At 49.4% G+C, this 27861-nt stretch overlaps 9 protein-coding genes across 9 annotated transcripts; 6 read left to right on the top strand and 3 right to left on the bottom strand.

The window, feature by feature from the left end:
* Window positions 1-173: 173 nt before the first annotated feature.
* VTN77DRAFT_9573 (uncharacterized protein) lies at window positions 174-3757 on the top strand (the record flags this gene model as incomplete). The annotated part of the gene is made up of 9 exons (XM_069426195.1): window positions 174-256; window positions 312-462; window positions 510-1052; window positions 1101-1183; window positions 1235-1726; window positions 1778-1980; window positions 2030-2502; window positions 2563-2684; window positions 2752-3757. 9 exons carry the CDS (start codon window positions 174-176, stop codon window positions 3755-3757), a joined length of 3156 nt encoding a protein of 1051 aa, XP_069280695.1.
* Window positions 3758-5568: 1811 nt separating this feature from the next.
* On the top strand, window positions 5569-7324 carry VTN77DRAFT_9574 (uncharacterized protein; the record flags this gene model as incomplete). The annotated part of the gene is made up of 5 exons (XM_069426196.1): window positions 5569-5739; window positions 5813-5892; window positions 5955-6230; window positions 6295-7106; window positions 7155-7324. 5 exons carry the CDS (start codon window positions 5569-5571, stop codon window positions 7322-7324), a joined length of 1509 nt encoding a protein of 502 aa, XP_069280696.1.
* A 240-nt stretch (window positions 7325-7564) lies between these two features.
* On the bottom strand, window positions 7565-11377 carry VTN77DRAFT_9575 (uncharacterized protein; the record flags this gene model as incomplete). Its single annotated transcript, XM_069426197.1, has 9 exons — window positions 7565-8208; window positions 8282-8443; window positions 8491-8715; window positions 9192-9327; window positions 9632-9703; window positions 9770-10644; window positions 10716-10962; window positions 11030-11202; window positions 11260-11377. 9 exons carry the CDS (start codon window positions 11375-11377, stop codon window positions 7565-7567), a joined length of 2652 nt encoding a protein of 883 aa, XP_069280697.1.
* A 1196-nt stretch (window positions 11378-12573) lies between these two features.
* VTN77DRAFT_9576 (uncharacterized protein) lies at window positions 12574-13888 on the top strand (the record flags this gene model as incomplete). Its single annotated transcript, XM_069426198.1, has 5 exons — window positions 12574-12726; window positions 12788-13151; window positions 13221-13338; window positions 13393-13457; window positions 13515-13888. The coding sequence occupies 5 exons, from the start codon at window positions 12574-12576 to the stop codon at window positions 13886-13888; spliced, it is 1074 nt and encodes a 357-aa protein (XP_069280698.1).
* A 2686-nt stretch (window positions 13889-16574) lies between these two features.
* VTN77DRAFT_9577 (uncharacterized protein) lies at window positions 16575-18035 on the top strand (the record flags this gene model as incomplete). The annotated part of the gene is made up of 1 exon (XM_069426199.1): window positions 16575-18035. The coding sequence occupies one exon, from the start codon at window positions 16575-16577 to the stop codon at window positions 18033-18035; it is 1461 nt and encodes a 486-aa protein (XP_069280699.1).
* Window positions 18036-19838: 1803 nt separating this feature from the next.
* VTN77DRAFT_9578 (uncharacterized protein) lies at window positions 19839-20272 on the top strand (the record flags this gene model as incomplete). Its single annotated transcript, XM_069426200.1, has 2 exons — window positions 19839-19968; window positions 20049-20272. The coding sequence occupies 2 exons, from the start codon at window positions 19839-19841 to the stop codon at window positions 20270-20272; spliced, it is 354 nt and encodes a 117-aa protein (XP_069280700.1).
* A 527-nt stretch (window positions 20273-20799) lies between these two features.
* On the bottom strand, window positions 20800-21871 carry VTN77DRAFT_9579 (uncharacterized protein; the record flags this gene model as incomplete). The annotated part of the gene is made up of 4 exons (XM_069426201.1): window positions 20800-21156; window positions 21230-21366; window positions 21430-21657; window positions 21748-21871. The coding sequence occupies 4 exons, from the start codon at window positions 21869-21871 to the stop codon at window positions 20800-20802; spliced, it is 846 nt and encodes a 281-aa protein (XP_069280701.1).
* Window positions 21872-25309: 3438 nt separating this feature from the next.
* Window positions 25310-26199, bottom strand: VTN77DRAFT_9580 (uncharacterized protein; the record flags this gene model as incomplete). The annotated part of the gene is made up of 4 exons (XM_069426203.1): window positions 25310-25619; window positions 25673-25735; window positions 25797-25965; window positions 26037-26199. The coding sequence occupies 4 exons, from the start codon at window positions 26197-26199 to the stop codon at window positions 25310-25312; spliced, it is 705 nt and encodes a 234-aa protein (XP_069280702.1).
* A 602-nt stretch (window positions 26200-26801) lies between these two features.
* VTN77DRAFT_9581 (uncharacterized protein) lies at window positions 26802-27410 on the top strand (the record flags this gene model as incomplete). Its single annotated transcript, XM_069426204.1, has 1 exon — window positions 26802-27410. One exon carries the CDS (start codon window positions 26802-26804, stop codon window positions 27408-27410), a length of 609 nt encoding a protein of 202 aa, XP_069280703.1.
* Between the last annotated feature and the right edge of the window lie 451 nt (window positions 27411-27861).

The raw sequence follows: 27861 nt of genomic DNA on the forward strand, positions 1-27861 counted from the left end.
GTAGGTAGTCATCTCCATCGTAGGCTTTCGCTGATTGAGATGCCATCATGAGCTCGCTATTTGCCCCAACTATGCAGTCTTCCAGCGCTCTGATACATGATGGTAACATCACCAATGGATCTAGTGAAAATCATGGGACTGAGAGCAATGGCATTATCGACGCTTCGCACGAAATGAATACCGAAACGTGCTTGTCCGACAACAGGCGAAAAAAGGTCGTCGTCGTTGGACTAGGCATGGTTGCCATCGCCTTCATGTGTGTCGACTCAGAACTTCTGCATAAAAATGAGTGACGCCTGACCGCTACAAAGAGAAAAGCTGATAAAACACGATGCTGAACGGCGCAAATACGACATCGTTGTGATCGGCGAGGAGCCGCACCTGGCCTACAACCGCGTCGGCCTGTCCTCCTTCTTTGAGCATCGCAAGGTCGAGGACTTGTACCTCAATCCGGAAGAATGGGTCAGCAGACAGAAACTGAGATTTTATGATTTGTGAACTGACGGCAGAAGTATGCCTCGTTCAAGGATGGTTCCTTCAGTTACCACCTCAACACGCGAGTAATAGACGTCGACCCTGTCCACAAGCTTGTCACGACGTCAACAGGCCAGCAGGTCTCGTATGACATCCTCGTGCTTGCTACCGGCTCTGATGCCGTTCTTCCGACAAATACGCCCGGCTACGATGCCAACGGGGTCTTTGTCTACAGAACTATCTCCGACCTCGAGCGACTGATCGAGTTCGCGTCCCGCCACAAAGGCCAGACAGGCGTTACTGTCGGAGGAGGTCTGCTGGGCCTCGAGGCTGCCAAGGCGATGACTGACCTGCGAGAATTCGGCAGCGTGAAACTGATCGACCGCAACCGATGGGTTCTGGCGCGGCAGTTGGATGGCGACGCGGGAGCCTTGGTGACGGAGAAGATCCGTGAAATGGGACTAGATGTGATGCTCCAGAAACGGGTGGCGCGGATTGAGACAGATGATAGCAATAACGTCACGGGTATTACGTTTGAGGATGGGGAGAGGATTGATTGCTGCTGTATTTGCTTTGCGGTAAGACAGCCTGGAAGATTTTTTTTTTGGCAGTGCTAACTGCCACAGATTGGAGTGAGGCCCAGAGATGAGCTTGGCCAGAAGGCAGCCATTGAATGTGCCCCTCGAGGAGGCTTCATCGTCAACGAGAGGTAGCCACACTAATATCGAATATTTAAACCCAGCTAGCTAACTCAATACAGCCTTCAGACTTCTGTCCCCAACATCTACGCTATCGGAGAATGCGCCAGCTGGGAGAACCAGACGTTCGGAATCATCGCCCCCGGCATCGAGATGGCAGACGTGCTGTCATTCAACCTCACGCACCCTGACGACGAGCCCAAACGGTTCGACAGACCCGACCTGAGTACAAAGTTGAAGCTGCTAGGTGTTGACGTAGCCAGCTTTGGAGACTTTTTCGCCGACAGAGACGGCCCAAAATTCCTCCCAGGACGGCGCGCGTCGAGCAAGGACATGCAGTCAGTCAAGGCGCTCACATATAAAGATCCCTTCGGAGCAGTCTACAAAAAGTACCTCTTCACCATGGACGGGAAGTACCTGCTCGGAGGCATGATGATCGGGGACACCAAGGACTACGTCAAGCTGAACCAGATGGTCAAGAACCAGAAGGAGCTGGATGTGTCGCCTAGCCAGTTTATCCTGGGCTCGCAGAATGCGGACGAGGATGATGACCTGTAAGTTATACTCCGTTATTATTGAGCGAGTTCCCGTGCTGATTCCTGCAGAGATGACGACACCCAGATCTGCTCCTGCCACAATGTCACCAAGGCAGATATCGTCGAGAGTGTTCGAAGCGGCTCCTGCAAGTCGATTGAACAAGTCAAGGCCTGCACCAAGGCTGGAACGGGCTGTGGGGGTTGCATGCCTCTAGTCCAGTCCATCTTCAACAAGACGATGATGGAGATGGGGCAGGAAGTTTCCAACCACCGTGAGTAGTCCAGAAATAACTAGGTCAGTCTATGCTAATAGTCTTGTAGTGTGCCCTCACATCCCGTACTCCCGAGTCGACCTCTACAACATCATCGCGGTGAAGCAGTTAAAGACCTTTGTCGAGGTGATGCAAACTTGTGGGAAGGACCCCGACTCCCTGGGCTGCGAACTCTGCAAGCCAGCCATCGCATCGATCCTGTCAAGTCTTTTCAACCCTTATGTCATGGACAAAGCCGTCCACGACCTGCAAGACACGAACGACAGATTCATGGCCAACATCCAGCGCAATGGCACTTTTTCCGTTGTGCCACGGGTCGCAGGAGGAGAAATTACGCCCGACAAGCTCATCACCATCGGCCAGGTGGCTAAGAAGTACAACCTGTACTGCAAGATTACTGGCGGTCAGCGAATCGACATGTTTGGCGCAAAGAAGCAGGATCTTCTCGCCATCTGGACGGAACTGGTGGACGCTGGTATGGAGAGTGGGCATGCCTACGCCAAGGCCCTGAGAACGATCAAGGTTTCTCCCATTTCTTCTGCTTCCCCCACTACAAACACATCTAACAGTGGCCACTGGTAGAGCTGTGTCGGAACAGCCTGGTGCCGATTTGGCATTGGCGACAGCGTCGGTATGGCAATCCGTCTGGAAGAACGATACAAGAGCATCCGGTCACCGCACAAGATCAAGGGCGGTGTCTCTGGGTGTGTGAGAGAGTGTGCCGAAGCACAGAATAAGGAGTACACCTCCCACTTCTCTTGTACAAAGTAGTCTGCTAACAAGTGAAAGTTTCGGCTTAATTGCAACGGAAAAGGGGTATAACATCTTCGTCGGCGGGAATGGAGGCGCAAAGCCTCGTCATGCCGAGCTGCTCGCAAAAGACGTCCCTCCAGAACAGGTCATCCCGCTGCTGGACCGCTATCTGATCTTCTACATCCGCACGGCCGACAAACTGCAGCGGACAGCCCGGTGGATTGAGAACCTCCCCGGCGGCATCAACTACCTGCGGGAGGTCATCATCGACGACAAGCTCGGCATCTGCGCCGACATGGAGCGGCAGATGGAGGAGCTGGTCGGCAGCTACTACTGCGAGTGGAAGGAGACGTTGCGCAACCCTGAACGACGGAAGTATTTCGAGCAGTTCGCCAACACGTCTGACACCGTCGAGACGGTGGAAGTGGTCCAGGAGCGTGGGCAGAGTCGCCCAGCATACTGGCCCAATGACTCTGCGACGGAGGACTTCCAGGGCCATCGGTGGTCTGCCCTTGCGTGGCAGCCCGTCATCCAAGCCATCCACTTCTCCGAGATGTCCTCTGTGAACGTCAAACGCGGCGACACGCAGCTGGCCATCTTCAAGATCAAGGGCAAGTACTACGCGACGCAGCAGATGTGCCCTCACAAGCGCGCCTTCGTGCTGTCGGACGGGCTGATCGGCGACGACAACGCCGGCAGGTACTGGGTGTCCTGTCCGTACCACAAACGCAACTTTGATCTCAACGGTGCGCAGGCTGGCCGCTGCTCGAACGACGAGAGCGTCAACATCGCCACGTTTCCCGCGGAGGAGCGCGACGATGGCTTGGTGTATCTGCAGCTGCCGCCGGTGGAGGAACTGGATGCGGTGCTGGGGACAGAGCGGTGGAAGGTGAAGAAAGACGAGGCGCCGGATCCGTTTGCGAATGTTGATAAAATGTACAAGGGGATGAGGGGGAAGAAGATGGGTGATCTCAAGGTGAGGGGTCGTGTACCTGGACCTGTTTCGGCGGGAATCGACTGGTAGTGACGAGTTTTCCCTTTCTTTCTATTTGCTCTGAATACGGAGTGATACGTGTGGATTATTGCATGTATATTGGCAACAGAATCAACGGCTTTATAAGACTACATTAACACATGCTGTCATCATTAACATCTTTGCATCTACAGTTGACACATTCAAGTTCCGCGACTGGAAAGTATGCACTATACAGTGTATATACATGTGACAATTTCCAGAATATCAAAGTAGTAAACTACATTCTCGGTCACATTGATATAAGTATAGCACATAATTGTTCGAGTCGAACTAAGAGAAATACTCCCTTCTCTATCGTTCTGTAGACTTCAGGTAGAGGAGTGTCTTTCCTTTAGGGCTACCAGATCACGGGATCCAATGACATTGCCAAGAAAGGATATATCGGATCGGGTCGTCTTATCTTTTTTTTTTCTTTTTTTTCCCAGTAAGTCAGTCAGTGAGAATAACTCCGCGGAGATCAATACCGACTTACATATTATTTATTATTAGCATACATACACTAGATAGAATTGTGGGACCCTCGTGGTCATGTTCTGGACTGACTCGAGATAATAGTACCAGATAGAGCTTAGACACGAGGCGAGTCATTAAACTCAACGAGCGGAACTTGAACCTTAATGTCGGGTCGAGAGTTCAGATATGATCCAATGGGAGGGATTCCAGTTATCTTGGACTTGACATGGGGCCCTACATAGATAGGTATGTATGTATTACATACCAAGGAAGCAGGTATTGTACAGTAGTACATAGGTTATGTAGACAGGTAGGTCATGACAGCTGACACGAGTGACACAATTCCGAGGAGAAAGGAAGAAGGAAAGAAAGAAGCTTTTTGCTCTTTCTTGCTTTCAGTCCTAGCATAGTAATCTATCTATCTATCCCTTATCAGGGTTATCAGGGTTTCCTCCATGTCTGACTCTGAGTCAGACAGGTCAACTTTCTTTCTTGTCGAGCCATACAACTTCTGCCACAGTGTGGACATCTTATCCTCATGGTATGATATGATTCCGCGGAGTTATACAGACATACTTCCTTCAACTGTCACCATGCTTACATACCTAATAAGGGATGATTAACTAACTAACTAACTAACCAGCTCAGCAATGTAAATAGATCGGATCTGATGTGTCCTTCCTGAGATTGACTGACTGATTGATTGGCTGATTAGCCTTTAAGCACTATTATCAGCGGTAGCTGCACTTTCTGAGTGGCTGGCTGGCTGGCTGACTGACTTCTTCAGTGCATGTTGCATGTTCATGTCATGTGAATGTCATGTCATTCTCGTATACAGTGTGTAATTGTTATTGTTCATGTTGATTGATTGACTATGGATGTTGATAACTCTGTGGTTATCTCTATCCGCCCTGCGCTGATCTGATCTATGTTGTGTGTGTGTGTGTGTGTGTGGCTATTACGCTTGCCAAGTAGGCACAGATAGGTTAGGTTGGTCTGGGAGTCCAGTCCGAAATTTGGTCTTGACTTTTTTTTTTCATTTTATTTGTTGTCGTTGAGATTACCCAAGCAGTGTATTATTGTGTGCATATATGCGGGAAGTCCTTCATTTCATGGCGATAATATTAAGCACATCCAGTATAAGAATTTGAAAACCTCTCTCTCTGACCTGACGTTATGTTATGTTATATTAGTTATGTTATGCCTTTTCTGACCTGACCTGACTTATAAAGCACTGGTTGTGATTGACTAATACTCCTTTTGTTTCTATTCATTTCTTCTATTTTACTTGTGTTTTTTTTTTTCCCTGTCGAGTTGTTAAGCGACAGATACTTGCAACGGACACCATGGGCGGCACTCTCCACACCCTCTACGCCGCGCCAGAGATCAATCCCATCAACCACAAAGCCAAGTCCGTGCCGGTCCTGAACCCGTTTGATCGCTACGGACGGGTGTTCTTTTTCTCGTGGCTTGGGTTCATGGTGGCGTTTCTGTCGTGGTATGCGTTTCCGCCGTTGGTGAGTGAGAATCTATCTTCATAGCGAGGCATGCGAAGAAAGAAGCAAGTTTTGTTGATATACTGCGTCATAGTTGACCGTCACAATCAAACAAGATCTGCATATGACGCAGAACGATGTCACCAACTCGAATATTGTTGCTTTGTTGGCGACGTAAGACTTCAAGACAGCCACCACGATATCATGGTTCAATGACTCTAACTGAATAACTGCAGTCTCATCGTTCGATTCATCTCCGGACCACTATGCGATCGCTTCGGCCCTCGTTGGGTCTTCATTGGCGTGCTGCTATGTGGTGCTATCCCCACTGCCATGGCCGGGCTCGTCACCACTCCGAGTGGTCTTATCGCCCTGCGACTCTTCGTCGGCATACTCGGCGCCAGCTTTGTACCGTGCCAGGTTTGGACAACAGCCTTCTTTGACAAGAATGTGGTTGGCACTGCCAATGCTCTGGCGGCTGGCTGGGGAAATGCCGGTGGCGGCATTACGTAGTGAGTGACTTTTTTCAGGTATGATAAGATGGACCTGGGTGTCACTGACTTATCGGGCGTATAGCTTCGTTATGCCAGCCGTGTATGACTCCCTTCAATCACGAGGACTCAGTCCACACCAGGCATGGCGGGTCGCATACGTTGTTCCCTTCATCATCATCACCGCCGTTGCCCTCGGCATGCTGTTCACCTGTGATGACACCCCAACAGGGAAGTGGTCTGAACGCCATCTGGGGACGCCTTTGAGTAGAGGAACACCGTTCCAGACGGATGTCGCTCACACGAAGTCTGAGAATAATACGTTGACGACGGGATCTGCCACCCCTGTCTCAGCATCCACATACAATGTGGAAAAGAAGATGGATGAGATAGTTCCTGCCGAAGCTCCTGTCGATAATGGACCCGGGCAAATGTTCTACGACGACATGGTCGTTGCGCCCACTCTCAGCGAGGCCACTCATGTCATTTTCAGCTTGGCGACTTGGTCCATTGCAGCAACATATGCGTGTACGTTCGGCGTCGAACTGGCCCTCGACTCCATCCTGGGCTCCTACTACAGCCAAAACTTCCCCTCCCTGGGCCAGATGGAATCCGGACGATGGGCGGCCATGTTCGGCCTGCTGAATGTCGTCTTCCGTCCGCTGGGGGGATATATCTCGGACGTGATCTACCGCCAGACGCAGTCCGTGTGGGCGAAGAAGATGTGGCTGACCTTCCTAGGAGTTGCGACAGGAGCCTTTCTTCTGGCCATTGGGTTCGACAACCCGTCGAGTGAATCGACCATGTTTGGGCTGTCGGTTGGACTGGCGTTCTTTTTGGAAGCGGCCAATGGTGCCAATTTCTCGGTTGTCCCTCACGTTCATCCCTTTGCGAATGGTCAGTCAGGTTTCCTCTTATTCTAGACAGTTGCTAACATCGTGTCAGGCATTGTGTCTGGCCTGGTCGGGGCATCTGGCAATCTCGGGGGCATCATCTTTGCCATCGTCTTCCGGTACAATGGCGTCTACTATGGCCGATCGAGCTGGATCATGGGGGTGATCTGTGTAGGGGTGTTCGTGGCTCAGTCGTGGATTCGACCGATTCCTAAGAGTTAGAGCGAGGGCGATGATGACGATATGCAGAAATGTCAAATCAGTGTCATGTAATAATGAAAAGAGTAAATAAATGAATTAGTATATGTCTGTATGTAATGGATATGAAAGCTTAATTCATCGCAGAATTGGTTGGCCGAGTAAGTACCTTTTTGATTCTGATATCCAATCATGCAGATTAGAATCATGCCTTCCATGACAAGAACTCATTCCAAAGCTATATCCTGCTGCAGTCCTCATCTGTCAGTCAATCCTGAACTCCTCTAACCTGGCGATCTTCTGGCCAAAGACTGTTTGAAACCGCTTTTCTGCGGACCCGAGTGTCACTCTAGGTGGATTCTCCGGGATGAACACTCTCTCATCCTCCTCGAAGTAGTCTTCGATGCGCAGTGCTCGGTTTGGACTCGTCACAAAGACTTTGACCATAGCTTTAACACGGCTGCCCATAGCAAGCTTGTTTATCGCTTTGATGACTTTCTTGGTGTCGTGAGACAACTCCTCCGTCTCGTATAGAGAGATCCCTTCAATTATGATGAACAGCACTGTCTTAGGCGGCAAGGTTATGACTAGAGTCTGGAAGAGGTCCCAGAGACATCTAAGGCTGATTTGTTGACTGTTGAAGCGGAGAGTGTCGACAAGGTCTCGGTCGAGGCAGGTGAGCTCACCCGGCCACTGCGCGACAAGTTGCGATGTCAGATTTCTCAGCAAGCCGTAGCCTCCAGCAAGGTCATCTTCGGAACTTTGCTGTTGCATATGCAAGCCGCAGAAGTGGTTGATCTTGAGACTTCGGACCAGCGTTTGCACAGAAGAACGAGATTGGAGATATCTTTTCCACCTCAGAGTTTCCGTTGACGAGGAGGGTGCGTGAGTCTGCGGACTGAAACCACCTGCTCACTGCATCACTGGTCATGAGCCATTCTACGCGGATTTGGTCTTCTTCGTCCATGGCGCGCCCCGTACGCAGAACTCGGTCTATCTCCAGACTTTGAGAAACGATCTCCTGTATAGCATCCTGCGTTGTATCAGATCTGGGCTGGATGAGTGAAAGCAACTCCGTTTTCGAGATATAGGCTTCCGGTCTTGAGTTGCGGTCACCACGGTCCGAAAGTAAGTCCATAATCCCTATTCCAGGTCAGTCTGAGTCAAAATCGAGTGTACGCAGGACTGACATGCGGTCCCGCGAGTCTGAGCACGGATGAACTCCAAAAACAGATTCTGAAGTTTGGCGTTGTCTGTTCGCAAGCCCGTCACACCGTCGTGGATTGCGTCCAGCACTTTGTGTCCGCACAGCTGAATGATCTCCTGCAACTTTGCGGACGCCTTCTTCGCGTTGTCGATTCTTGGGCCGACCAGGTTGTGTGCGCGCTGTTCAATGAGAGGTTTCAGGAATTCGACTTGACAGTAGTCAGCATGCCTGAATGAAAGCGATTTTTTGGGCTCAAGGGTCATACAGCAGCCATTCCTTGTCAACCACTCTACGATCCCTTCAATGGCGAGGAGGATGTTGACATAGAGATCATAGGTTGCGATCTGCAGTCTTTTTTATCGGTCTTGTATAGCTCAAGGTACTCCTAGCCCCTTGTATCTTTTGTGGTAGCTCGTCAATGAGAAAAAAAAAAACGTGTTCTTGTGTCTTTTTCGCTGCTGCGCAAACCTATTCTCCAGTTGAGTCAGTTGAGTCAAGCGGTCACCAGCGGAGTGAATGACATACACCAAGGATGAACTTGAGGCCTCCGCAAAGGATCGACGTAGAGTCCTCGTCAGGGAGAAAATCGACCAGAGGAATGATCATTTCCTGCTAGTCTGCAACTTTTCGGAAAAGTTTCCGTACTTTGCCAAAGCCTGTTGGATTGTTGTACTCCTCTTGCACCTTCTTCAGCTCTTGGAGGACCCCATCCCAGCTGTGTTGTTGCGCGCATCTCGACCGGTGGGTCTCTCTTGTTCTTCTTCTTTTGCCTTTGAGTCTGCTGCTTGTAGTGCGCCTCGTCAAGGGTCCTACGGGGGTGCTGTGCTTCGATCCAAGTTATGTTCCTTCACAACTATTTCCATCCATCATCTGCGTTTCATTACAATAGGGACCCTGTTATCAATTATTTATTGCTCATCATACCACCAAACAAGAAAACCTCGACGCGCTCAGCCGGAAGACATCTACTTGTGTCGTTTACCAATGGAAGTGCTTGTCTCTTTCCTCTAGTCAGGCTGTTGCGAACGAATATTATTTACAGGCAGGTATATATTTCCTAAATACATAGTATGCAGAAACGAAATATGACCTCAAGGACGGCTGCCTCTGCGTGCAAGGCGAACCTCGATTCCCTCCTGACGCACGAACCAGCTGTTCTGGATCTTCCACTCCTTTTTCGGGTCGGCCAGTTCGACCTGTGTAGCTGTCAGCGTCTGCGTTCATGTCCTTGACATCATCTACAGGATGATGGATGTACTCACATGGAACAGGGTCAACAGAGTGGCAACGACTTTGTACACCTCAACCAAAGCGAGATTCTTTCCGATACAGATTCGGCTACCCGCACCAAACGTCAAGTCACAGCTATTCATCCGCTGCAGGCGTTGTTGATATTCCTCGGGGGCTTCTCCATCTTCCGGGAGCCATCTTTCTGGGCGAAAGACTGCTGCATCTTGGCCGTAAACATCCCTATTGAGGCCAGTGACCCATGGATTCATGCCAACGATAGTGCCGGGAGGAAGGTAGTGACCGTTGACCGTCAAGCCACCGTCTGGGACATAACGTTCGAGGGGCATGCCAACGCCGGGATGCATGCGCATGGCTTCCCGGATCACAGCCTCTAGGTAAGGCAGCTTCCGCGCATCCTGATAGCTCACGGGAGTAGAGAGCCTAGCCTCAGTAATCTCCTTTTCCAGTCTCTTATACACACGGAGATTTTTAAGGGTGTAGTAGAGCACAGCACGGAGAGTAATCGCCGTGGTATCAGCGCCAGCAATCATATTGATCAGGAGATATGAGACAACCATGTTGTCATCAACGATATCCGGATGGGTATTCTTGGCTTCCAAGAATTTATCCAGGAAGTCAGGCGTGGACGGATCGTGCTTGTCCTCCCCCTTGAGGCGAGCTTGTAGGCGCTTGATTGTCAAGTCAGTGATGAAAGAGAAGCTGGGCGGTCCCATGCGGAAAACCGGGTTTTTGTCAAAGACGAAATCCAGAAATGGTATCATGCCGATCACAGCAAAGTAATCCAGTGCCTTTTCAGATACCACAAGCGTATCGTCGATATCGGCGGCCTTGCCAAGGAAGCCAATGGGCTTGCTGAATGTGACCTTGCCCACGACATCCCAGGTATCTTTTTCATCAGATCAGCATTGAATATGATGGGGATGAGACGATGTATGATAAGGATGACACTGTGCTTACAGTAGAGCAGCCAGTCTCCAAGATTGCATGTTTTACCCGCTCCATTAGTAAACTCCTCCTCTAACCTCCGGCAAAAGTGTGAAACGATCTCGTCGATATGGGGCTCCGTCGGGAGGATGCCGTTCAGTGAATAGTGTTTTGAAATGGGACGTTTCATCCGGGCATGCGTGTTGTTGTCGGTCTCACTGAACAGCGTATACACAATCTTGCCGCCTTGCAGCACACTGTTGCTATGGTAGAACTCGGTCTGAAGAGTCAGTGCGTTAGACACGAAAACAAAAAAGCTTGACTTGACTTGACTTGACTTGACATACCTTGACCCAATCGCCTTTGATTCCGTAGATGACCTTGATCAAATTCGGGTCGTTCAGACTGACCATGTTCGGACCCAGCTGCACAACGGGGCCATATTTCTCATGGAGTAACTTCTGAGTGAGCTCGCAACGGCCTCCCCATACATCGTACAGGCGCCAGAGATTGGTCCATTCTGGGGGGAATATAAAGAATCAGCGTCGATTCAAGTTCCAACAAGTTTCGACCTTACTGGCTAGGATCGGTCCCGGGATGCCCTTTAACGGGGATCGAAGAACCTGCCATGCCTGCCAGAGCAAGAAGGCGGACACGGCGCAGAAGAACGCTCCAGCAAGAATGACAAGGGACATGGCTAGAGACTTCACAGTGACCAGGTCGTCAGACCAGGTCGTACGATCATGAGGATTAGTGGGAACCAGGGGGAACCAGTCTGCTTTTATACATGTCTTGAATAGGATGGGGATTTCACTAGCAACATCGACATTTTCCGTGTTCCCCTGAAGCTATGGGCCTCAGATAATACTCTGGACCTAAGCGGTCAAGGTGCTCCATCAGACGCTCACCTAGTGCAGACGTGCATGGTTTAGACAGTTGTATGGGTGGGGATTTTGCTGCGCCGTAACCGTTTTGCTGCGCCGCATGCTAGAGCTCCCCAAGTCTGGTTTCTATCCTGTAAACCGGTTTGGAAAACGAGTCATGTTGCGTGAAGAAAACTGACAAATCTAGTCTTCATGCGAATTCGAGGTCGAAGTGACAGGTCTGTTGAAAGTTGAAGATAGACCTCGTGGGAGACGTTACCCTAAGCTGGATCAGAGTGAGCCACGCAGTAGTTAAGTAGGTCAAGGGTTGGATTACGGCGCAGATAGCAACACTACTCCTTAGGTACATGGTTAATACCCTTGAAATAGACGAATTTATCTTCTATTTGGAAGGATCTTCATTCTTCACCAGTCCACACGAGGCATCTTGCATGGAAACCAGTCTGAAGCACATGCAATCATCTAATAATCCCTCCATCAATACGAATTCCGAGTCCTTCCTCAAGTTCTAACTTCTCCGTCTCGTTCGCGGATTGTACAGTACTGTACTTGCTGGTCTGATATTGACGTGTATAATAATCTAACCAAGTCTACTGAATTGCCAGAAGACTACTGTAAACTGCTGTAATTAAGTGAAGGCTTTCGTCTTCTCCCATGATGATCCAAGGACCTAATTAATTCCTCCGATTAGATTCAGGCCTCTACTACCTGCTGGCCCTGCTGATCCAATCAGAACGGCTGACTGACTGTGCCGTATGATGCCAATCCAAGGGTCAGATAATGGCGCATGAAAAAGATCAGTTGGTGACCTGAAGAACGCTGCGCCGTAGCAATGCTGACAGCTAAACGTTTACCGCCTCCCCTGAATTATTCTCAGTCTGACAGGCTCCTCGAATTCGAACAGGACGACTTATATTCAACTTTCTGCTTGTATTCAGCAGGCAAAGAGGACGTTCTTGTCGAATTCTCCCATCGGTGCAGCCTCATTCTCGTCGACAACGAGCAAGATGACGGTGTTAGGCAACAGGAGCATCACCGGAATCTGGACGATGTGGATGTTCACCGTCATCTCCTTCATTTGCGTAACTCTCCGATTATATACGCGAATCTGTCTTGTCCACAACACCGGACCGGATGACTACGCCTATTGCTTGAGTTGGGTGCGTATCTCCAGTCCATTTTTCTTTCCAAACAAGGCTCAATTAAGCTTGAAAATATCAGATCTTGTTACTTCTATACACCATCTTCATCACCATCGCCGCCGTGCACGGCTTCGGCAGACACATCGATGAATTGTCGATCGATGACGCCGTCGCGGCCGTCTACTACGAGATGGTTTCACAGACCTTCGCCGTCATCGGGATGGCCGTGGCCAAGATCTCTCTGGGCCTATTCTTGCTGCGGATCGTGGTCGATTTCTGGCAGAAGGTGGTTCTCTGGTTCGCGATCGTCTCCATCGCCATCATCTCGCTCTCGACCGACATCATCTTCTGGCTGCAGTGCATCCCGAGTGCGGCCATCTATGACCCGCGCGTCAAAGGCGTCTGCCACCTCAAGGTGGAGGGAGTCGCCATCGCCCTAGGGTGTGAGTAGATATGCTGAAAAAAAAAAGGTTACTTCAAAGAGAGGGAGTCGACCTGATGAATCGTTACAGCTTGGTGTGTGGTGGAGGACTTCTTCCTCGCGGCCTTTCCCTGGTATTTCATCTGGGGTCTCAATATGAAGCGCAAGGAAAAGCTCACCCTTGCCGGCGGTTTGAGCCTGGGTGTGATGTAAGTCTTTTTCACTTGGGTACCTTCTGATTGAGACTAATCGTCATGATTCAGCGCTGGAATATGTGGTATTTTCCGAACTATCTCGCTGGGAGGTTTCCACACGACGGACTATCCTTGTAAGATTTCCTACCTGCTCTTCTCTTCTCTTCTCTCGCTTTCACTAACATTGCCAGATGCCACCTTCGACCTGATCGTCTGGAGCGGTGCCGAAATCTGCCTCACACTTCTCTGCATCGGAATTCCCGTGATGCGGCCGCTGTACAAGGTGGTCATGAAGCGCGGCAGCTCGAGAGGCTACTACGGCGATTCGGGGTTCAACAACATCGAGGGAGGGGAGCGATTGCCCAGCTACCAGATGAATGACTACGCTGGTAACAAAGGCGACTTCGACAATGAGGCGAATGTCACCAGCGCGACCAGGGGGAACGTCAGCGAAGAGAGGATCCTGGGTCCGGAGTACGAACCGAACGCGATCAGAGCGACGAAAGAGGTCACCGTGACTTACTCCAACCGGAAACCGGCTGATGATGGCAGCTTTGAGAGCTGAAAACGAAAATCTCTTTCACCTGGAACAATCATATTACTTATCGTCAATATCAAGTCATCTCTTGGTCTGAGCAGTCTGGACACGGGTATACCCTGACATCAAACCGCGCAGGATACAATATTTTTCTTTTCTTTCCTTTTCTTTTCTTTCTTTTTTTTTTTTCATAACACTCTTGTTATCACTCGACCAGCTACGCTAACAAAGCTGATAGTCCTTAAACAATCTTGCTATATTTATTACTAGAAACACTGTTTTATATATATATTCCATTTAGAAACCATCTCATACATCGCCAATCTGGATTACTTCATGTGTACAAATCTTAATTTTTTTTTTCTTATCGTATCTTTTACCCATCCTTAAAAGCTTCCATATTATGGTTAATCATATCTATATGTTTTCAAGATGGCACCTAAGACTTCTTGTCAAAATGGTTGCTGTGGAGTTTAAAAGGATGTTACATCCGTCGAAGAGATTGTTCAATGATTTTTTTTTCCTTTATGTTCTCAAGCATAACTACTATAGAATCAGTAACATTAGATCAACCGTCTACAGATCAAACAGATTCATCTTTCCCAATGGAATAGTCCCTGTTTCGGTTTATGAATTTTGACCAGAAACGAAACTTCTTCTTACTGACTAGACTTCTAACGACGATGGTTAGAAAAAAGATCAGAATAGATATAATTATATGCCCAAATCTAGAAGATCGATGAGATTTCCACCCTCTTCGTTGTCCCACATAAACAACCGTTTGCTTCGTGGATGAGTCGCTTTCTGCTTGTACATGTACCTACCTAGGTAGGTACCTAAACTGCCTGGTATAACCTCCATAATTCATCAACTGTCCTAACTGAATAATGATGACTAAGTGCCTCCCCAAAAGTATGTCTATTTATTTCCAAGGTTCTTGTTTCATCCTAATAATACATATCCAATCAGCAAGGATGGAATTCGCATTTCCAATTGTATTTCCCTCCTATCAATTTGTCATGATAGACTAACATATCCATTCCAACTCCACTGAAACCTACATGTACATTACAGCTTGAAGATGGAAGGAGGAATCTCTCCCCTAGGTCCGTTTGGTTGGAAGACGGAATGCTTCCACCAGGCGATTGAAGATCGGTTCCATTATACTGGCCGCACCTTTGATGTTTAAAACTATGAGTGCTATAACAAGGCATATAAGGAATGGCAGAGAGAGGACAGTGTCTTCGAGATTAAACATCAGCTCCAAGAACACAGAGGCAGCTCAAAAGGAATGTAAATGGTATGGGAGACATACCAGAAGAGCCACGCCAAAGTGACTACTTCCCCGAAGAACCCAGAACCTGTTTGCTGAGTGAAGTCTTAGCGTCAGTAGCTGGTGTGCCCCATATAGATGAATTGGATGTACTGGTGAAACATCGGCCAAACCCGATGCGCTATAGGGCAGTGTCCCGAGAGATGGACCGGCTCTCACGTGGACTACATGTCCCGTCGCTTGGAGTGTTTGAAGCAGGGTAACAATGTAGCGTCGACGGCATGCCAGCCTCAGCACCATCAGCATCGCTTATCAGGATCAGTTGATCTGCTCTAGCGGTGAGAAGTAGAATGAGCGATACAGTACTGAAATGAAACTCCCATGATGGGAGAAATGGTTGACAACCAATCGAGACAATTTTCTGTGCCCTGATAGAAAGAGTGTCTTTTTTCGAGACCATTATCATTATAATTATTTGACCGGTCACAAGGGAAGAAGCACTTATCCCCGTAGGTGCAGGAAAACAAAAAGTAAGGGCATTTAATCAGCCAATGCGGAACACTTTCATTATCGCGCCCGAAGCTGGGAAGGCTTGGATAGCTGCGTCGAATGCCTTCAAATTTGGGCTGTAAATAGCCAACCATATAATCCCACATGTTTTTCCTAAGGCGAAAATCTGTCAATTATCCTGAGAAGCGCGATAGCGACCATATTGCTTTTTATCGCAGTCTTTTAAAACCCGCACCGTGACTCTTCCGCAAAATGGCCCCATTATTAGGACCCATTTGTATCAATTATTTCATATCGCTGAAGAGCCGCCATGGATATCCCAGCGATCCTCGCCATCTCTACACTCTTCTCCTGAGCCGGTGTAACAGGATGGGATGACTTCACTAACAATCTTGCTACCGATTTGGCACCCATTGTGACTTTATTCGGCAAGCAAGTCACTTATCTCCAGACCATTTTTTTTATTTTTCAGAAAATCCTGAAGTTGGGCTCATAATTCAAGTTTAAAGTCAAGAATTCGCATACAAAAGGTGCACATTTTTTTCATTTTTTGTGCCAAGATTTGAACGATATTTTGCACATGCTAAATGTGAGGAGTATCGTGTCCCTTCCTGAGTGGCATCTTGTTATCTAGTGCAGGGAGTAACTAAGGTGGCAGTGGTGCCCTTTTTTATATATATAGCCCTCCCCATCCCTCCGTGTCCCCTAGCTGGCCCGCTGCATCAGCTCTCCGCCTGCTAATAGTTGCACTCTGTATCCATCAATTAATTCCCCATATGGAAAATATCCGTTAAACTGTCCTTTTTTTTCTTTGGCAAATGCTTCCACATAACTAGCCCGTCACTTTATTAACTGTCGGAGTCATACCATCCAATTACTGTGTTGATCACGATTCCTCATAACATCAAATGACTCAATACCTCCTTTGAAATGCCACTCCTTAGTCTTCCAGGTGAACTCCTACAGTCCATAGCGGAGAATTTGGTGTCAGAGAGGGATATTAATGCCTTTGCGCGGACAAATCGCCGCCTTTATGATCTCTTAAATCCCTATCTCTATCGCTATCATATTCATCAACAGCAGCATGGTGGAAATGGATGTTGTTTAGCGTTATTATGGGCCGCAGAATACGGGCAAGAGGCCACGACTCGAATACTGCTAAGCAAAGGAGCCCACGTTCAAGCAGCCATCTCTGATTCGGGTCATCAGACAACACCCCTGTTACTAGCGGCTCAGAACGGCCACGAGGGGGTAGCAAGACTCCTCCTTGCAACAAAACAAGTGGATCCGGATTTCAAAGATCCGAAATATCAAATGACGCCGCTCTCGTGGGCAGCAGCGAAGGGCTATGAGGCGGTCGTCAGACTCCTGCTTGCGACGGAAGGGGTCGATCCGGACTCGAAGAACCGAATTGGCCGCACGCCGCTGTCGCACGCCGCGAAGAACGGGCATGTGGAAGTGGTCAAGCTGCTCCTTGCACAGGACGGCGTTGACCCGAACTCGAAGGATACGGTCCTGGGATGGACGCCGCTGTTTTGGGCGGGAGGACCTAGGTCTGCTGAAGACTATCTGGATTTCAATGACTCTGCATGTAGACGGAGCCCGCCTCCGTCATGGGCCGCCGGGGACGGGTATGCAGCGATCCTGGAGCTGTTGGTCGAGAAGGGCGCTGATCTCGAGGCTGTGGACAAGAGTGGTCGGACGCCGCTGTCATGGGCTGCCGCGTGCGGGTACGAAGCGCTGGTCAACTTGCTGCTGGAGAAGGGCGCTCGCCTGGAGTCCGATCATCTGTATTTCCGGTCTCCATTGTCATGGGCAGCCGAGAATGGGCACGAAGCGGTCGTGAAGCTGTTACTTGAGAAGGGCGCCAACCCCGAGGCCAGGGATAACTGGTCTAAAAGTCCATTGTCATGGGCGGCACAGAATGGACACATAGCGGTGGTGAAGCTGCTCCTGGAGAAGAGTACGAACCGAGAGTCCCTAGATGAAAGGGAATGGACCCCGCTGTCATTAGCGGCACGGAATGGACAAGAGGCAATGGTGAAACTGTTACTAGAGGAGCGCGCTCGCCGATGGCCCGGGGCTGCCTTGGGGTGGGAGCCATTGTTATGGGCTGCAGAGCAAGGACACGAGGCGGTGGTCAAGCTGCTGCTCGCCACGGACGGCATCGACGTGAACGCAAAGGATCGACGTGGATGGACGGCGCTGTCCTGGGCGGCAAAGAACAAGGACGAGCGGATGATGCAGCTACTGCTGGAGAATGGCGCACAGCAATTCCCATACCAGGACCTGTGCTTGCAGGGGACACCCCATCAAACAGCACGCCAAATGTGGCCGAACATACAACGAGGACCGCGCTCGCTAATCCTTTTTAGTCTCTGGACACCCTGACCATGCTCTAGACAGAGGCAGAAATCAAAAAAAAAAAAACCATGTCAGATTGCACCAAGATATGGCCTGGAGGGGCTATAGCAGGGTCATCCTATCATAAGTCTGCAAGAGACTTGGCTCTCATCTTCTTCTTCTTCTTCTTCTTCCAACAGAACCTATCTATCCATTAGATATGATCATTCTATGGTGATTGGTAATGCTGTTTTGACTCACTGTTCCTACTGATCTTGCATCTAATTAATCCCAATCTTGGTTGAGTCAGCATAGCCATTATTATCACTATCAGATAATGAATCATTGTCTATACTGACATTAGGGTCTAAGTAGGAGTCCTTACTTGAGTCCTTGCTGGAGTCTGACTCATCATCCAGGCTGCCAGTAGTCTGATTATTTGCCATACTCACAGATCTTTTGGTTAAGACTACCTAGGTTGAGATCTTTCTGGTTAAGGAGGCCTTCTTGGTTAAGCAGTATCTGCAGTAAGACTGATATCAAACTCTGCCTTGGCCTCTCCGGCCTTGAGATAAAGAGAGATCTAAGTCTGTCGTTAAGTCTATATTAGAGTTAATACTGGACTCATTAATATCTATGTAGAATAATATACTAGTTATCTTACTATTAGTGCTGGTGGCATTACTGCAATAGCATTAATATCAGCCCATCCTTTACTTAAGAGGGTCAGGATTATGGTTGATAAAATAGCAGGAGGAGCATCAGGGCACAGATAAAGGTAAAGCTAATCCATAGGAATGATTGTAGTTAGGGCTAGCCTAGTAATAGGAAATAGAGCAAAGTAATCAGGGAAGATCATAAGAGAAGGAGAAGGAGACAGATAGAGAGACATAAGGGACAAGAACTTGTGTATTGCCTGCAAGAGACAAAGAGAGAGTAACCAAAAAAGAATGGAGCAAGAGCATAAGCAGCACCAGGCTGCATTATATGGAGTGGGAGGGCTGCTGCTGCTGCTACTGTGAAAGTCCATTTTTGGCACCCTCAGGAAAGCAATAGGGAGAGAGGGTGAGAAAGGGTAAGCATATCGATCATGTTCCTGGGTGATTGATGAGGGGAGTCAGGATGGGTGGATCAGTGGCAAAAGAACTCAGGAGCACTCAGGAACAAATTGCTCCCACCTGCATTGCCTGCATCATGTGCTCGAAGGACTCGAGAAATGGGTGCATGGGCGAACCGCACACGGGTCGTGGCGCGAAGAGCCGGGGCCGACGACGCGGTTTTCAGCGTCACTGCGGCCGAAAGAGGCAGCCGTGAGCCAAATGGAAATTTCACATATAGATATATATACTGTTATATCATAGTAATATAATAGTATATTACTATATCATAGTTTCTAACCATTCTCTGGTAATATACAGAGTACAATAAATAACTAATCAAATCTGTATAAAAATAGTTCAGTATCTAGATAGAACGAGTACTAATCTGGTTATATAATACTGTTATTATGGTTATTAGGCTAGATCAAACGAATTTAAACCAGTTGTAACCATATATGGAGTATAGCTAGCCACAACCATCTGCAACTGGAGACTGCCAGTAGGTAGCTTCCTGTGCAGGGTATGGGCATGCGTACAGCTCGGTGGAAGCATCCCGAAGCGACGGTACAGCGGGGGAAAAGATCCCGAATGAGGGACCTACCCCATACTATATACTATGAGGGGCAATCCTATCGTTTCATTTCTCTCATTTACTTCCTACCTCACAAACAGAAATTGAATTTAATTAAATACCTCTATATATACCTCCAAGGCAACTTTCTTTATTTCTTCTTATAGACACTACAATACAATGCCCCCCGTCCGCCGCATCGCCCAAATCATCCATCTCAAGCCCTCCGCCGTGGAGGCATACAAGGAATGCCACGCCAACGTGTGGCCCGAGGTCCTGCAGCAGATCCGGGAATGCAACATACGCGATTGTAGGAAGCACCCTTCCTTATAGACAACCTTCCATACACAATAACTAATGCAATGCTGTCTGTCTGTGGTAAATACATAGATTCCATCTTCCTCGACCCTGCCTCCGACACCCTCTTCGCAACCTTCAAGTACGTGGGCGACGACTTCGAGGCCGATATGCGCCGGATGAAAGAGAATCCGAAGGTGCAGGAGTGGTGGAGTATGACGGATGCCATGCAGGAGAGTCTTGTCCCGGGGGCGATCAGTAGTAAGGAGGGGCCGGGATGGTGGAAGGGGTTGGAGGAGGTGTTCTATACGGAGTAGAAAGGAAAATACATATATAAATGAATGCATATGTGTATATATATAGATACTCTTGCGGTGAGGGAAATGTAGTGAGTTGTCAGAGAGAGGGGACAGACAGACAACGGAGTTTGTTTCTATGATACTGACAGGGAAAGCGGAAAAGTCGGGAGGATTCTACGAATTCCTAGAGCGGCCTTGATCTCGTTGCCTCCTGACAGGATGTGACTACGGCTTTCAGTCACGATCTAATGGAGAAGCACAGGTCAGGTAGACAAGCTGAAGACTTAGCTACAGGACCATGGGCATTCTTGTCAAGGTATGACCTTCACTTCCTATCTCTGAAATAGAACACAAGACGTTGTTCTGATTTTCAGAAAAGAATGGATAAAAAAGAGCGCATATTGAAAAGAAAGAATAATAGTGCATGCTGCCGCAAAGCATCAGATATAGCTCAATCCACTATATCTGCCTGATTGTCCACCAGTGTAGTAGAATATTCCCGAGATAGAAGCGGTGTACATTCCACCGCTGCTCCCGTAATAGGTCTACTGACGCAAAACTCCCCGAGCCATATGCCTCTTGCGAAGATTATACTCAACCGCCCTCTTCCTCGCTGCCGACGACTGCGTGAACGCCGCCGACCCGCCAAACGGCCCCGCAAGAGCATTATTATGAACCCGCACAATGCATACATTGCTGACCCCGCCCACGCTGCCCTGACAGGTCATCCCCTCCGGCATCTGCACCTGGATGGGGAAGTCGGTCGTTGTCACGAGCGACAGGCCCAAAGCGTCGCCGGGGACGTCCTGCGTCACTTCGGCTTGCTGGAACGCGTTGGGGTCGGTGCCGCCGGAGGTAGGATCGATCATGGCCGTGAGAGGGCCTGCGCCGTCTTGGTTTACCTGCAGACGTTAGTCCGCTGATATGAGATATGAAGGCCTTGTATATAGATTTGTGGAGACAGGAGATAGCTACCTGATGAAACGTCATCGAGATGGTTCCGTTGTCAGAACAGGTAGGAATACCCGACTGCGCGCCTTTGCCTGCTGTGTCCTGGATCCCGGTCTCGACGCCAGAGGACTTGGTGCCTGCGTTCTGGCTTCCGTCGGAGCCTTCACCAGCAGTCAGTAAAGATCTTGAAGACCGAAAGAATAGGATATACAAGGGAACTGTACCTCCCAGGAGACTACCCAACAGCCCACGCTTGTTTCCATTTCCAGCAGACGAAGACGACGTGCCCATAAAAGCCGAAATCACCCTCGCAGCATCCACCGGCCCGCCGCCTTCGGTTCGTCCCAGAGCAGAGGCTCGATCAGTGCCCAGCTCGTCCTGTCGGATGATGGAAGTATCGGCTTCGGCGCCGCAGAGGGGAGTTGCACAGTTGCGGGGGGTTCCGTCGATTACTGTGCAAATATGTCAGGATCAGCAGGACAACTCTATACACTGTATATGGATTGTATAAGGGATTATATGGGTTATCATGCAAAACTCACCCGACAGGCCCGGCATGTTCACGCCGTTCGCGCCTTGGATCTGAGTGACGACGCCATGGGCAGCGACGTGAGCGCTCAAAGTCGCCAGGAGAGCGGCGGCAGTAGCAGCAGTGGCGTAACGCATTCTTCTTTTTTGACAAGGATAGATATTTTTTTAAAAAAAAAAAATAGCAAAACTAAGTGAAAGAAAAAGCGTCCTGCGCAGAAGAATTAAAGTTAAAAAGACGAAGGCGGAAAAGAGAAATTTCTTTTGGAAGCGGTATAGATAATTAATTCAATGCTTGCTTGATGACAGAAGACAAATTTCGACTGACGACAGGAAACAGGATCTTATATATATACCGTTTCTTTTTCTCCCTTCTTTCAGACAGGCTCCTCATTCTCAAGCATAGGCATCTCGACGAAGAGGGCAAGTAAGTTCTCTGACATATCGAAAGAGCCTAGATCCTGGTAAGTTGGCTTCTGCTGAGGCATAGCATAGCAGAGCATAGTATACCTACCTAGCTCTGTTTCCCTTTCCCAGGGAGCCACGAACTTCCCAAAGCGGACAATGTGCTTGCTGTTTGCTGCTAGCAGCTAGCTCATGGATTGGAAGAAATGGTGGGTGGAGTCTCTCCTGATCGGATTGGCGAGGCCATCTCAGACATCATCAGAAATACTGTATGCTAGGCTGTGAAGTCTGTCTGGATACAGGTGGAATCAATAGACTAGCGTGTAGTCTGTACTCCTTTTGTCAGAAAACTAGATCCAGACTCTGTCAATAAGTGAGAGAGGCGTAGCGTCTCAGAGAAGCCAAGTCATCTCGCGTTTCAAATCGTTCTGTTGCGACATATCGACGTCCGTCGAACCTAGACCAGACCTTTGTAAGTGCGTGTACTGGACATAACCGGATGTGAGTCGTAGGAGGAGAGAAGGGAAGTGCGAGACCAGTGGAGGGAGGAGAAATCAACTGGAGCAGATATCTGGAAGCTGAATGGCTGTAACGAAAGTGGCTTAGATGTTTGAGGAATCAATACCTACCTGGTGTTACTATGCAGTGTAGATCGATCGCCACGGTATCCATGGATGGGGGATAGTGTATGCAGATGCTAAAAGCTCAAACAACTCAAAAATGGAACGCTTCTCCTGTCTCTTACCTAGGTAGGTACCTGACACCAATGGACAGTATGACAGTATTAGTGTTAGAGGAAATATTGTGATGAATCGAACCTCGGCACGATCTTCGATTGCAAGGTGAAACGTCGCGTTGCTCATCACCCCGCAATGAAGAATTATCTAGGTAGGTAAAACGTGATTCAGATATGCTCAAGGATCTGCCATCAGCCACCTGTGTGCGTTTCGGGTCGTGTTTAGTCACTCGGATTCTTTACTGTAATAGTTGGTTGTCATTGGTCAGGGGATCCCTGCTCAGATCAAACCGACCACGTCGAGAGCCACATTAACTTCTAGATTCGATAGCTGTTTCAACTACGAGGCTGGAAACCTACAGCAGTACAACAATCGAATTAGAACCCAGATTCATTATTGCATACCTCGGTAAATCACAAGGCCAGAGGCCAGAGGGGTCATGGGTAGATCCCAGTCTCTTCGGCATGCCAGATAAAAAACTAGAATGTAAGAAAGTACATGACAATGACATGACAACCCGATTATGCATAGTGGTATCATCCCGTCGTAAATGAGACGCCAAACCGCCCAGTAAGACGCCTATCCATGAAGAAAAAGCAGAAAAATAAGAGAAAGAGATGGTGGTTCCCTGACAACTGCTTCGCCACAAGTCGACTTGTCTCGCCAACCAGTTCAGAGTCCAGTTAGTCCACACTGGGCGGGAGATCCTTAAGGTACTCCCAACCAAACTCCTCCTCCGGTTTCTCCGGCTCCATACCAAGGGCAGCACGGTAAGCGCGAACTTCGTTCTGCAGTCCAGAGATGATGCGAGTCGGGAGGTCCTCCTCCTCGCAGCGCAGGCGGTAGGCAGTGCGGATCATCTCAGCACACTTCATAGTCTGAGCATGCCAGTAGTCACGGTCGAGGCGACTTTCCAGGTGGGCGTCACGCTCCGCCTGAAGAAGATTGTTGTAATGGCGCTTCTGCGCAAGATACTGCATGTTATTGTTCTGGCAGTAGTTGCGAATCTGCTCCACCATCGTACCCATCGCCGCCTCGAATTCTGCGATCAGTTTGGTATTTTCAATCTGTTCGCGCTTCAGGATTTCGACAAGACGACGCTCTTTCGCCAGGGCGCGCTCAAGCTCGGCAATGCGGGCAGCTGCATTTGTCAGTCCAAATCGTATCACTTCTACCACGCACATGAGACGTACCGCTGATTTCGCCGTTAACCTGTTGCAAGTTGGGGCTCGCACCTTCCTGAGTGGAGCGACGCTGATCCGGAGTCAGCCATTGATATTCCAAATTGGGTAAAAGCTGTAGTTGACCAGAAACGGCCATACCATGATTTCTTCAGCACTGTTGATAATTCCACGAGTCATCTCGCGATTGTGCTTCAGCACATTGCTGAGTTCAACGACCATCTCGTAGAGGTGATTGAGGTCCATCTGATGGCCCGCGTTCATCGGGAGACCACCAGCCATGCCGCCCATTCCACCCCCGCCGTTGACCTGGGCCATGCCGTGCTGAGGAGATGGAGAAGGGGTCTGACGAGACATGTTGGCCATGTTTGAAGGGTTAGGGGAGTTGTCTGCGAAACCGGGCATTCCAACACCATTCGAAGACATGCTCGTACGACTGAAGTCGTCGTCGACAATGACGGTGAAAGTCCGACCGTCAGAACGCGGAGGACGCGGAGTCAGGTCGGTGTCCGCCTCCCTGTCAGCGTTCTCTGGCAGTCGCGAGCCCTTTCGAAGTTTGAAGATTTCAGCAGCAGAGACCTGAGAGGTATGACGCCGATGAACACGAAAACGGCGGGGTGAAGGGACGACGGGGTCGTTGGTCTTGTCAACAACAGCCTGGTCGACGACTTCGAGATGTTCGATCTCGATACCGTTGTCCTCGCCTGCCTCCAATCCCCCGCGAATCAGACTAGCCGCCATGTCGGCCGTAGTCCCAATCTGGTCAGGCGCCGGAGTCTGGAGTGGCATAGTCCGATCGGAAGGAACGCTGCAGTTGTGGTCCGTGCACGTTGACCGCCTGCCTGAAGAGGAAGATATGACAGCAGCAGGAGGGAAAAGCGATGGAGAGTGATGAGGGACGGACAGTGATGAGAAGAGGGGACGAGTGAAGAAGCGTTAAGTGAATCAGTCAGATCTTCACTCACAGCAGTGGTGAAGAGGGCGTGCACATCTCGGCAGGAAGACAATTTACGACAGCTACTAGTCTGAACAACTGGGATTCTTTGATTTCTTTCCACATATTTTGGCATGAATCCTTTGTTTTCTCCAGGGATGGTTGCTCCAAGGATACATTCCTTGGAGTTTGCTGCTTCTGCAGCTATCCTTTTGACTACATTCTGCCTACAGAGTGTCTTTGAAAACGAGATAGTCCAGCTTTATCATCATTACTTTTTGTGCAGTATTCTTGATAGGGAACAGACAATATATCATGCTCAAGTCATCTCCAATACAGCCGCAAGCTTCTGATCAGGGTCCGTCGAAGGTATCATTGCCGACTGGTCTTCTCGCGGAATCCCCCTGCCCTGACTGAGCCGGCCAGCGACCCTCGCGACCAACATTCTCATCTTGTCCAATGCCTGTGTGAGCTCACCATCTCGGGTGATCAGATTTGGCTGGATATTCTTCTGGGGATCTTTGAAGGGCTCGAGGAGTGCCTCCAGTTGCTTATACTGGGCCAGTCGCTGTTGTTGCCGTTGTCGCTGCCCATCCAGCTCAATGAGCCTTTTGCGTAATTCATCATATCTGGCAGGCGTTAGACTGGAAAAACAGAATCTGATCAAATGATAATATATTACCTTTGCCTTTCCTCAGGGCTGACGTCGTCTCCTTGCCATTCGGTAGGCAATCTCTCAATAATTCTGAACGAAAATTAGCCAGTGTCTAAACAACCTTCCAAAATAAAAAAAATCAAACACCTACAAATGATTTGACAAATCTGCTCCAATTTCAATTCCGCTTGAGTTGCTTTCCGGATTGCCAGCATCCCTCTTGATGGACTCCCAATAGAGGCATTCAATCTGTCGCGCGACATGGTGGATCGCTTGGGTGGAGTAAACGACCCGATTGTGCTGTTTTAATATCGTGTTTACTGCCGCGTAAATTAGTTGATGTGATCAAAAGAAATATTTCAAAATAAGCCTGATGTTGCTCTGTACGAACATTTCTGTAGAGCTTCCTCAACTACCTTCTCGCTGAGATCTTCTTCCGACTCCGGGGCATAGTCCCTCCAGCCCTCCTGGGGCGCGAGCGCGGCAGTCAGGATCCGGACCTGGCTTCGGATAAATGCAGATTTCAACTCCGAAATCGTTCGCGACGCCTCCATGATCTTGCCGTCACATCTTGTACGCGTCTTTCATTCTACCCAGGTAGTATCTTTCCGCGTGTCGCGATTTGCTGTGGTATCATGATTATTAAGCTGATGGTATTACTTGATTGGGACTAGCGCAGTTACATGGTTTGTAACCCGCGAGACCAAGTAAGTAAGAAAGTGACCAATGAGAGACACTAAAACTGCAAACTCGATGTACGACAAATACATATCTATAAGAGCTAGAGTGAAATATTATTTCAAAGACATCCTGGCTAGTTCTAATATCTGGTAGTTATATCATAATAAAATTCAAATAGCCTCCATAAAAATAATGCTGCTAATAGTATCAGCATCAAAAGCCATCCAGCGATACTGATATACGCTACCACCTAGTAAGCACCCATACGTGAGCTCTCTAAGGTCACTACCTAGAAATATTATTCTCTTGGCGGCCTCTCCCACTTTCGTGCTGCCAATCCTTCTCGTATCACCTGCTTCATTCTCTCACTCACGATATCTAAACTCGCCATGGTCTCTGCACTCCCCATGGTCCTTTCTGGGTCGGTTCCGCGCCATGGTCCAACAACCATTTGACCCTCTCCACCGCGCCAGCCATGACTGCGTATACAATCGGCGGTCCAGGCGTGATATGCGGCCTCAAGGGCGTGTCCATGGCATTTACGTCCGCCCCGTGCTGGACCAGTAGCTCCATCACTGGGATTCGGTCCCGGTCAAACTCGGGCGTGGGGCGCACCTTCCCCGAGTGCAGATTCTCCCCCTCCGGACACGCCCCCGCGGCGCAATGGAGCGCGACGCTGTTCTCGAGCCTGGAGCAGTGCGCGAACAGGAGCGCCATGGTCGACGCGGGACAGCGTCGTGCGGCTCCGTTGAGAGCAGCGCCCGAGCTGGTAGTCGGGACTGTTGTCGCAGGACCGCCCGAATCGCGGCTCGCTGAGATTGGGATCGGCTCCCTGCTCCAGAAGCCACTCCAGGACGGGTCGGTTCGTGACAACGGAGGGGAGGACGACGGCGCCATTGTCGCCCGGGGTGTTCGGGTGCCAGCCGAAGTCAGCGAGCGTCTTGAAGAGATCCAGCTGGCGGCTGGCGGGAGCCAAGGTGGCCATCTGGGGGAGTTGTCGCAGCATGGGGGCGCCGTGCTCGAGCAGATAGCGAGCGACATGTGCGTGGCCGCCGAGCACCGCGAGCTCGAGTCCTTTGTATAGGAAGTCGGCGGTGCGGGGTGTCGCCGCAACCAGCGACCGCACCCGTTCCAATCGCCCCCGCGACAGGCGCCTTCGAATGCTTGCAGCGACGGAGACCATGGCCGGGCCATCGGTTGCCCCAGTTGTATTGGTGGGCGAAAGTTGGGGTGGTTGCTGTTGCTGGACATTATCATGAAGGTTGTTCTGGCTGTTGAGGAGCAGAATCAAGTTTGGAGTATGCCACCTCTTTTAGGGTGAGCGGAAATTTTTCTAAGAATAGATAACTGACAATACCAGGGAGGATATACTATATATTATTACAAGCCTTACAGGTCGAGCTTCTCTCGACCCAGGCCTACGATAGAGAAGAGATATGCTATATTTACTCGAATGTTAGTACCAATATTCCTTAACACCCCTGCTTACAGCTGAAAAGTTGGTAATTGGCGGATGTCGCTTGTCTGTTGGAAAG

Source organism: Rasamsonia byssochlamydoides, assembly GCF_041956645.1.
Source record: "Rasamsonia byssochlamydoides strain NRRL 3658 unplaced genomic scaffold VTN77scaffold_9, whole genome shotgun sequence".
Lineage (NCBI taxonomy): Eukaryota > Fungi > Ascomycota > Eurotiomycetes > Eurotiales > Trichocomaceae > Rasamsonia > Rasamsonia byssochlamydoides.